The following is an 11,348-nucleotide window of genomic DNA, read 5'->3' as shown; positions in this document are numbered from 1 at the left end:
CGCCACAGCCCGAGATGTTCGGCCTTATTTTAAATACATTTTTGAATTGATGTTTGTGATGGAAGATGTCCATTTTATCTAGCAAATGATTTTCGGTGTCGCCACTGAAAAGACGCGTGTTATCGATCAATCTGATTAAAATAAGATCCCAGTTTTGTTTTGTTTTTCATTCTAATTTTATTTGGATGTAGTATTTATTTGTTGATAGTTTTTTTAAAGTTTTGGTAATTGCGAATGCCAAAACAAGGCGATAGTTAAAAATATACCAAATCATAAGTACGTAACAAAAACATAAATAATTTTTAAAAAATAGTAAAAGTAAAATAAATATATAAAATACACGCCGTACAGTACATCAGATTTTAATCAGATTGTTTATCGATGTGAGTCTAATAATACGGTAACGCGTTTTCAAACATTTTATTGAGTGTTCATCAAAATACTGTATTTCTATCACATTACTGATAGGAGTTTGTCTCCCACAATGTATTGCCACGTGATCAGTCACATAATCGGCACCTTGGGTTACTTCGATCAGAACATGCAGATCTACACACATTCACAGCTCGATTGGGTCTCTTTTTTTGAGCCAGAGTCTGAAATACGGTAATTTTTTGAAGGTCAGTGTCTGGAAAGAGGTTGAAATATAACTACATGTAATTCTAAAATATTGCTAAAACAATTTCGTTGTTTAAAACCATGGAAGTTTTTAATTGGATGCACAAATGAGTCAGATATAAACAATAGCAAAAAGAACTATAGTACTACAAAAGGATATCCATTTTTGAAGTGTAGCTGCCTGGAATGCTTTAGGGGTCTCGAGGTATGCAACACAAGCATATTATACCCACCAGATAACGCCGATTATGTATGTATCCGAGATATCTAATCAAATTACGAAAGAAAACTATAATTACCCAGAATTCCCAAGTAGAAATGCATCATACATGTTTACACTTCGGGTCGTATCTACACTCTTTGGCAGTCAATTTTGTTACATCTCTCGTGTTCACATAATATAATCTAATAAAATGATGATAACAAAATAACCAATTACATTCGTAAATGTCAGCATTTCATATCCCGCTAAACACGTTTATTTTAATTCTTAACATTATACATTCTATTTTCCCTTATTTTTGCACTCCACCAAAGATGTAATGATCAAACGACGAAGCTGCCATTTTGTTAGCAGTTCGTGCAGGCCGCGTGACTTGGCTAATTCAAATATGTTCCGCCTGGCGAGTCAGTTTATGTGGTCGATACCATTTAAAATTGTCTACAGCAACGTGTATTTCTCTGCCGGTATTATCGATGAAATCATAAAAACAATTCGATTTTTTTATGTACCTAATACGCCCGGCATCATAACATTTCACCCACGATTTGGATTCGTCGCTGACATCTTCGTCGCCCTCAATCACCGCCGCATCGTGCACATTATCCGGACATGCGCAGAACACTGTGTCCGTTCCGAAGTAGAATCTTTGTCCGTCGATTGGTCTAACCCTATGGTCGACATAGATATGATCCCGTTTTACTGGCAGTAATGCCACGGCACCTCTTTTGACATAACAGTTAATACAAGTGGGCAGATTCTTGCAAACAATCCATTCCTTCGTTTGCCTGCGACGAGTAAGTAGACAACACATTTTTAAACATGAATACGAATTTACAATAAATCGTTTCGATTTATGGACGCAAGTGTAATAAAATAACATAATCACAACTCCTAAACAGGTAGAACTTATTGTAAAAAACAGGATAAATTCGTCGAAATATTGGTCTTTTTCCTTATAGAAGTACCACAACAAAATCATAGTGAGATTCTCCACGATAAAAACAACGTAAAACTGCAACATAACAAAACGAATGCGTTTCTTGTTGCTAATATGGAAATACAGAAAAGTGCAAAAAATACTGTGAATCACTATTCTGTGGAAATGCACTTCGTTCAAGATCTTTAAATAATATTTATGAAATATTGATCTGAAAAACACAAATGCAAAATGGATCGCTAAAACTACGATAACCCAGTAGTGGAACACAATCGTGAAAAACACAAAAGCCAGCGATCGTGACGCTAACAGTAACGCCTTGTAAACGAAAATAAAGAGCAGTTGCATAAACCCAACCCGGGTTTTGTAATCCCGCCCTTCGCGGATAACCTGTGTATCTCTGTAGTACTTTTCTGGACTGGTTACACCCCAAGTTAATGTGAGGAATGACAGGCTAGCACTGATGTACTGTAATAACAACTGTCGACGGTATTTAACAATCAGATAGAGATTTATCAATAATTGTGGCAGCGATTCCGTCAAACTTTCAATTATCCATAAGGGCAATAAAGCCTCGTCTTCGTTGATCAAATCCAGGTAGTGTTGCTGCACTTCGTTCTCCGCTAAATCATAGGCGACTTTCCCGCGAACTACTTTTCTTTCGTTTTCACGGTGAAATCGTCTCTGTTCCGAGTTAAAACGAATATAGCGAAACCATCGTTGGCCGAATCGGACGGCGAGTAGAAACCGACGTCCGAACACTGCTAGCTGCAATCCCCATATGTTTAATAACAAATGCAAACGCCTACTGCATATAAAGCTTTCGCATCTACCATCAGAAGTGTCTTCCGGGTGAGTTCCCTCGGCCTGTTCTGTAGGTGGATTCTCTGTGTTATTTTCCCTACCATCATGACGTGGGACTACTGGTGCTGTCGTCAAAAAATTGTTACTTAAATGCTGTGGCAGTGCCGTTGATCTGTAATATAGGTATGTTGGACCCCTACACTCGCCTTTTCCGTCAACTTCTTCTGTCTGTACAGAAACATCGGCCCGAGATTGGGAATAATTATTTTCGTCCCGATTTTCTAACATTATCAAGCTGGTCGTCTCACCTTCACTGTGGGCCAAGGGCGCCTCTGATTGGTTAATATTAGCAAACTTTTCCAGGTCACGGTCGACGTCATGTTCAAAAGTCGAGTTCTGGACCAAAGAATTCGGCGATCCACTGCAATTTTGAGTCAAAAGCGACGAATTCATAAACAATATTTCCTGCTGTTCATTTTCCGGTCGTACTTGTCGCGCTGTTAGAGTCTCGGCCGACAAACGGATGTTGTGTTCACAGGAAACATCTTCTTTACGAATTCTTTTCTTACCTTTTCTCTTTAAGTCGTCTTTATCACTCCTATCGGTGACAATGATGTTAATATTATAGTAATCCGCGATTCCAATTAGTGTTGATGGTAGGAATAATAACAATATGCTGACAGCAAATGCCACGTACCAGCCTTCCCGGAAATACCTAATACAAGTCAAAACGTCGAAAACGACATCCGAAAATATCAATATAGCTGCAGCCAGAAACCAAATGAAGTCGATCAACAACCACACAGAGTATGGCACTTTACACCTAGGCATGTTTCATAAAAGTACGTTCATGAATTGGTTCCATATACTGTATCAGCTTCGATCATTCTCGATAAACTTGTTTCGTTGTCTGCAAATCAATGGGAAACAAGCAATGTATTAGAATGAAAAAGAATTCAACTTTACACGACCAGACACAATATCTGTTCATGCGACAGCTACAAATAACTTACATTAAAAGTGTTGCAAATTTTGGCAATTTACGTTTCGGAATGATCGGAATGTCAAAAGAGGAACTAATACCAGGAACATCCTGACGCTTCTGAATTTTTAGTTTTACGCGACACTGGATATCGTATTATGCTTTAATGCGCAGTCAACTATAGACTACTGCCGAACAATTTATTTTCCCTTATTTTTTTAAAGAAACAATGAATAAATTATTTGTTTAATGTTTCAATGTAAATTATGATAAATCTGTTAAATTACTCATGAACAAATTTGCGGTTTTCATGGAAAATAATTTTTATCAAATACCGATACATGTTTTATAACGTTTGTCGTCGTTAATGATTGAATACTTGCATGTCTATCCAATAAATTATGCAGACAATAAACATGACCAAGGGAGTGTCTCAACAGAACCCACTACAATAATGATCATGAAATCCATTTTTTATTTTCATTTGGCGTACTGCATTATTTGGCTAATTCGAACGTAGGTAATTTGATATAGGCGAAAGCAGGAAGAGATGCAACGTTTATTGTGTTACTCCTACTTTAACTGTTTATACCGGTGAAAAAACAGGACATTTGAATTTTGAAATCAAAACGTTGACAAGGTCACAATCATTCTATTTTCCAATATCATATGCATACATATTTTTTATACATTCACCAAATTAACATAATTCATTGTTATATATTGTCAACACAAACAATGAATGCATTGTATGGGTAGTATTAGGTAAGTTGTAAATGATTGATACGTGTATCTATACAACGGTAATAAATATAAATACAACATATTTGTCAATGTATGTCATAAAACCAAAGACAATAGAAAAGATAAAACCCGTGTACAGGTGATATATAAACGCACAATTGTCAATAGCGCAGTATGGCATTCAACTACAGAGTCATGGCCATACATAACAGTACAGAAACTATCATTAAATACAAAATAAAGAGAATGATAGCAAAGAGCAACGACACATGTATGTGCTTGGGGGTTAAGATGTACGTACTTAGACCAGTATTGTGTTTATCCACTGAAATCAAATAAGAGCTAGAACTGTCAAAATGAGGAGTATACCAGAATCGCAGTTACAGTGCAAATATTGGGTTAATTAACCTGTTAAGTGGTGCAATTGGACACCAAAATACGGTACATACCCAACTTTACCCTGTCACAGGACGCAAGGATACACCGATCCCAGGCGTGCCGTGTGGTCATGGAACTTGACCGACATCGTACTCAGTGGAATTTATCCGCGTGCCTTACATATTACGTTGATATCGCGTGTCTTCGCCGAGGGGGACTCTAACTGAATGCTTCCTTACCTGACTGTGTGGTGCGTAATTATCGCTGCATGCATGCCCAGATGCTTGCGGTGTCCACACATGAGTCACAACGCCATTAACCCAAATCAACATAGATCGCATGACCTTACTAACAGAGGACATGGTGCGTCACAGATAACTTATTAATATTCATGACATCCGTGCAAGGGCTAAATATATTTACAGGGCTTTGTGAACTAACACAGTTGGTCGTTATTAGTATGACAATGGCACGTGTTATTTTGTTACCATAGTCGTGTATAATAAAATTAAGATTATATTGGTCTGAAAATATAATTTAATATAGCAAAGATTTATAAGATAAAGATAATTCTATAATTTAATAGAAAAAAAAAAATCTCCATGTCATGTCAGAGTGTTGTCACATTTGATTTATAAGACGTGGGCTCATCGTGATAAATGATCGTCCGTTATTTCTATTTTAGACACCTTATTACAAACAAATAAATCAATAAATAAATAGCAAATTCAAACTACCCACAACTGATTTCATTTTGGAACTCAAAAAATTAACGATTTGAAAATCTGCCCTACCATGGAGGAGGGGAGGCAAGGGGGGTAGCTGGTACGGTTTTACGGGAAATAAAACGGGCTTTTTACAATTTACAAGGAAAAAAAAGACGTTTTTACAGTTTACAATGTTAAAAAATGGAACATTGAATGGTCCAAAGAGCTCTCCGACTCAAATGCTCCGCCATTACTGCGCCGTGTGTAGAGACGCATGCGCATATTACCCTCGTAATGCTCCTCATTCGGTTAGATCACCTTTTACGTCTTGGACATTCAATTTTGTAGTGAATTGTGTCATCTAGTTGTTTTACAGTTTCTGAAATGTAATTTCTCTGGATTTTTTTTTACGAATTTTTTATTTGGATGTAAATTCTTGTACGTATTTGATTGATTTCGTTGCACGTCTAGCCTGTGATTACAGAATTACGGAATTTATTTTTTCCATTTACGTTGTACGAACAAAAAAAATATTGCAATTACGTTGAACGAAAATAACCCTTGCCCCCCCCCCCCCGTTATGGAGATTTATACCTCCATGGCCCCACAGAATGTAAAATTGATAAGTAACCAAACCTGCTGGTTTACCTATCATTTTTTTTTCACATTTCTGTCTAAAATATGTCTAATTATGCCTGGTGTCAAACAAATTCAAATGAATTCTTGTGCGACCCTTGGTGACATAAGTTATTTATATTTATTCTAACTTCATTTGGCCGACATAATCAAGTCATGATAAAATATGCCAGTCACGTGATTTAAAAATAGCCGTGACTCATATTATAATAGGGAGACATGTGTTTGCAATTCTTGACTAAGCTAGGTCTTAGCTCACTCTATGTATGTAATTGAATCGCCGTTGTTAATGGTTACATGATTGATTTTGTTAAATGACCTAGCAGACAGTAATTTGTCTCCCCTCAATTAAAATTGTGTTCTTTATATTTAAAGGGCGGTAGTCGTCGTGCCGCGTCCTGTTCGATATGGGACTCATAGCGACGTATACAACGCGTGTAAAATACATTGTTTATTTACATGAAATTCAAACACGCGCTGCGCGACGACCACCGCGCTTTAATGGTTTGTTTCAATGACGTTGCATATATTCCATTGTATTGTTTATTGGAGCACACTGTGATTGGAGAAAAGAAAATACTTCTTTACACTGGCAGCCATTTAGGGGACGGTAACAAATTTATATGTATAATGTGTCTTACTTCGAGAATGTTAAAGGAATCGCAACTACGGTGTCAACAACGGTGTCTCACCGTGTTGATAATTTCGTGTCACAATTTTCAATCATGTTGACAATTGTTCAGATAAGGTATGAATACTTCTCGTGCTAAAGATTGAGTGGCAATACTATATCACATTTGTAATTAATGAATCATACCAAATGTGCGTGTTTTAATTGAACATTGCGCATACAGTGGCGGCGGCAGTGGGGGCAGGTCGCCCCCACGAAAAATAAGATGAAAAACTCATCTATATTTGTAAGAGAAATATACCTAAGTGTACCATCAAAATTTGCTCCCCCAAATACAGGAAACAGCGTTTCAGAGGGTCTAGATTTTACCGGGGGAGCATGCCCCACGACCCTCCAAGAAAGGTCGCGTCTTCGGCGCTCAATTTGTTGACATTCACATAAAATCTTCGTCCCAGTCAAAAAAAGCTGCCACCGCCTCTGGCATATGAACACATTTTACGAACAGAAAATTGATAAATATATATGGTATAATAGTTTAACGGCAACACCTTTTTCATAACTATGTCAATGAATTTTAATATCGCACAATATATAGCTCTGAATCATATGTACGGGTTTTTCAGTGATGGCACAAATCCAAGTCCAACATGTACTGTGTCGCATGCAGCTGGTGATTTTCTTTTCACAATTCAGTTTCTAAATACACATTGTGGTAAAGCGCCACAGGACGTCACTTCGCGTTCGAACTGGCTCCCATGTAACATGCATAACAGTTTACACAAAAATCGAAAGCGCAGTAGTCAGGATGAATAACAATAACATAATGGAGATTTTATTGGAGGATGTCAAATAATCATATTAATATTCAAACCATGAAGTATTACGGGGGCCGGGGTAAATGTGTGTTAAAGCAACAATTTATATACTTGTCTAACCTACACAAATTGATTCAAAGAAGATTCTTAAATTTCACTGTCCCTATCAACATTTAACCACGATGGTTCTTTAATGCTTCACTGGCTTCGAGGAGTTATATAAATATATATTGGTATGTTTACGCTTTGAACTGGATTTACAGTTTATGATAAACTACACTGTTGTGTATAGGCGAGGTTCACAACAAAGCATGAACTCACCTCGGGAAACATAAAACGTTCATAGAACAATAAATTTATGTTTAAAACAAACACTATATTGTTGAAAGTAGTCATCTAACTGCCTTGAAAAGCCTGCGAGTTAAATATATGCAATAATACAAATCAGACTATAGTTTGGGCCTCAAAATCCACAAACTGTTTATAGCACTTTATACACAATATGATTGTGGATGAGCACCTTAATCTTCTTTGACTTACCCAACTTTCATATCTTCTGTGGAATTTTCCTCTATCCCAGCTAGGCTGGTCGTTTGGTGATTTGATTGTCCTCAGTAGATTTGTGTAGAGACTGATCAGTGATACATGAGACAGATTGATTCTAGCAATGATACTGGTTTATTCATAAATGTAAATAAGCATGATATTTTGCAAGAATCAACATAATTGAATGAATCCAAAATACAGGGCGACTCTGGTAGAGGGTTCCATCAATTGAAAGTCATGTAACTTGGTGTGACTACACTCTGGTAGAGGGTTCCATCAATTGGCAGTCCTGTAACTTGGTGTGACTACACTCTGGTAGAGGGTTCCATCAATTGAAAGTCATGTAACTTGGTGTCACTACACTCTGGTAGAGGGTTCCATCAATTGGAAGTCCTGTAACTTGGTGTGACTACACTCTGGTAGAGGGTTCCATCAATTGGAAGTCCTGTAACTTGGTGTGACTACACTTGGATGGTAATGGTGGTCAACATAGCCCAAGACATCAGGGTCAAGTGAAGGTGGTATCTTCAATTCATTGACTCAGTCTAAAAAAACATTTTCATTGTAACTCTATCCACTTTGGGAAACTCAATGACATTTATACTGTGACTTTTTCAGCCTAACAATACCCTGTGCCATTTTCACTGTGACTTTCTCTGCCGAAAGAAACCTAATGACATTTTTACTGACTTGTTCTGTCTAACAATACCCTGCGACATTCACAGCCAAAAAGGAATCCTGTGATACTTTCACCCTAAAGAAAGCCACTGACATTTTCACTGTGATTCTCTCCACCTGAAGAAACCCTGTTACCCGGTACATATTTACTGCGACTTTCTCTGCCCGAAGAACCTGTGATATTTTTACAGTGATATTCTCTGCCAAAAGTAAACCTGTGAAATTTTCACAAAGACTCTCGTGGCCCAAAGAGACCCTGTAACATTGTCACTGTGACTCTGTCCGCCGAAAAAAACCTGTGACACTTTCAGTGACTGTCCCTGTCACAACAAACCCTGTGACATTTTTTATTTTGACTTTTTCACAGAAACTCAGTTACATTTTTACTGTGACATTCAACACCATTCTACCCAGAAACATGACTAAATAAAGTTAAAATATCATATTCATTTACTGAAGTGTTAAATTACCTTCCATACGACAGTACCCAAAATACTTTCAAAAGTTACTGGAATAGTGTTGCATTGGTTGCATTTATTTACTTACACAAATACAGCCTTGAAATGATATGTTGAAATAAGACTTTACATAATGTGAAATAAACTGAATTATACTCATTGAGAGCAAGTAACAAATTTGCTACTCAATATCTCAGGACTTGGGGTACATAACTTGTAATCTATGTTTGATGAAATGGATACTAGTTGACTCTAGTAGATTTAAAATGCATTATGTTAAAGCATAGATTGAGATAAACTGAATTATACCTATTGTAAGTAAGTAACAAACCTGTATTATAAATAACATATCAAGGGTTGCATCATCCCCAAATCTCCAGACTCATTCTGAGACAGAGAAGGGAATATATCTCTGTTTGATGGCAACATTCTTAGACTAGTAGATTTAAAACATTAAAGCCAAGAGCTTTGTCAAAATGTGAATGCTTCCTCTTTCCTGTTTTTGGAGACATTTTGATTTTATTTAGTTATTGTAATAAAAAACATTTGCAGGTTTCATTGTCATGAGATATTTGTGTGTGATTACCACCATTTTGTTTATGTTATAATCACTAAGCCATCACACCATGATACATACATGTATTCGATGTGAAGCCCAACAAAACCCGGGAAAAAGGGTCACATGGTAAAAATTTGCATGTGGACGAGAATGACGACACTTCCAACATGCACACAAGTTTACAACAAAGTTGACTGTTGTAGTACTCATATGTTGTCTTCTTGAGAAGTCTCAAACTCTCTCTTCTTAAGTACTTACTGCATGCCTCGATCTTCTGTTGCCTGATATACTTCATCTCAGTTTAATTTAACTTTTAATTGATCATACTAGAAAAGAAAACAACATTAAAATATTTAGTTGCACAGACAAAACAACAGAATGCAGACATGGTCTGCTGTAACCTGTTACTCATATAAATTCCATTTGGTATCCAGGAAGCATGATTGTTGTCATGGTAATAGAATTTCTATTTTTTCATTCATTGCATAATTCAAATAAAGGTGACAAAGTCAATGCAGTAAATCATGTTTTTTTTTGCAATAAATTGTTGTTATTTTAGTGAAGTTTTCAGCAGCAATTAATATTTATAGAAGTCACTGCCAGAGACAATTGGTGGATGGTTCACTGTTAATACTTTTGATCAGACCAGACAAAGAATTAAACTTTGGACTCATGATAAAGCCATAAATCATGGATATAACACTGTGATGTGACTTTACAATGTTTACATTATTAACAGAATTAATCCATACCTCAGGTGCCCACTGAACTGTATTCTAGCAAATATCAATTTATCAAAATTTAATATAACATATCACTGTGGGAAAGCCGCAATGAAATGCTACCATCACTTATCTTTGATTTCATCTCAATCATGAATATTTAAAATGAATTTCATAAGAGAATATGTCAATCCACAACGCACGAAGATTTAGTATATAATATGCAAGCAGAGCAGTGTTCTGCCACTTGAGTATGTCATCAATGCATTCTCAGGATACATAAGATCAAAGGTTACGTTTATTGTATAAACAAACCTATACATGTGATACTAATACCGGTATGTATTACCTCTGCTTGTTTTTTCATTTCTTCTTCTCGTATCCGTTCCAAAGCTTCTTGAAAACGTTGCTGTAAGTAGAATATATCAGTATTAAATAAAGCATTTGACGAAGTACAACATATACACAGAGCTACACATATGTCATTTTAAAAGTGACGTTAGGTCCAAACATTATACAATATCTAATTCTTCAAAATGATGAAAAATTTATAATGGGAAATAGATCAATATTGTTTTAATTTAATTCTTTTTTTTATCATGAATATCAATTCTGACGTCCAAAATATTGGTAACAATTACAATGCTTACTTTTAATGCTGGGTTCTCAACATTAGCTATGGCCTCTTCTTGAGTTCTTTGTCTGTCTTGTAATGCTTCTATTTCTTGCTCAAGTTCTTCAAGTTTGTTTATCAACTCTATGGTAAAAGATTCAGAATGTCAGCATCATGTGATTCTGTTTCACTCCATGCAAACATTAATTAACATATATATATTAAATTATTTACTTTTAGCTTCAGCACATCAGAAACAAGTCATCTGAAGATGACACAGCCCCCCACTTTGGACTA

The 11,348-nt window shown here is 36.3% G+C and overlaps 2 protein-coding genes across 4 annotated transcripts in view; both read right to left on the bottom strand.

Moving 5' to 3' along the window:
* Positions 1 to 404: 404 nt before the first annotated feature.
* LOC102807952 (uncharacterized) lies at positions 405 to 5,053 on the bottom strand. Of its 3 annotated transcripts, XM_085498170.1 has the most exons (4): positions 4,926 to 5,053; positions 1,351 to 3,492; positions 918 to 1,023; positions 405 to 596 (listed from the first exon to the last, which is right to left on the bottom strand). In XM_085498170.1, exons 2-3 carry the CDS (start codon positions 3,411 to 3,413, stop codon positions 942 to 944), a joined length of 2,145 nt encoding a protein of 714 aa, XP_085354296.1. In that variant the 5' UTR covers positions 3,414 to 3,492; positions 4,926 to 5,053; the 3' UTR covers positions 405 to 596; positions 918 to 941. The 3 variants fall into 3 exon arrangements, with proteins under 3 accessions (XP_085354296.1, XP_085354295.1, XP_077863174.1); XM_085498169.1 differs by having other exon boundaries at positions 405 to 1,023; XM_078007048.2 differs by lacking the exons at positions 405 to 596; positions 918 to 1,023 and having other exon boundaries at positions 1,063 to 3,492.
* Positions 5,054 to 8,130: 3,077 nt separating this feature from the next.
* The window catches only part of LOC100369504 (transcription initiation factor TFIID subunit 7-like), a 36,245-nt gene continuing 33,027 nt past the window's right edge, over positions 8,131 to 11,348 (bottom strand). Inside the window, exons 10-12 of the mRNA XM_002732160.4 lie at positions 11,089 to 11,195; positions 10,788 to 10,847; positions 8,131 to 10,042 (exon numbers count right to left, since the gene is read on the bottom strand). Coding sequence (XP_002732206.1) covers positions 10,013 to 10,042; positions 10,788 to 10,847; positions 11,089 to 11,195 — 197 coding nt within the window. The 3' untranslated portion in view covers positions 8,131 to 10,012. The remainder of the gene's footprint in view (positions 10,043 to 10,787; positions 10,848 to 11,088; positions 11,196 to 11,348) is intronic.

Source organism: Saccoglossus kowalevskii, chromosome 4, assembly GCF_978046115.1.
Source record: "Saccoglossus kowalevskii chromosome 4, keSacKowa6.1, whole genome shotgun sequence".
Lineage (NCBI taxonomy): Eukaryota > Metazoa > Hemichordata > Enteropneusta > Harrimaniidae > Saccoglossus > Saccoglossus kowalevskii.
This window is presented reverse-complemented; position numbering and strand designations above follow the sequence as displayed.

Coding starts and splice junctions, on each gene's coding strand:
- LOC102807952 (XM_078007048.2), bottom strand. CDS start 3,413: ATGCCTAGGTGTAAAGTGCCATACTCTGTGTGGTTGTTGATCGACTTC.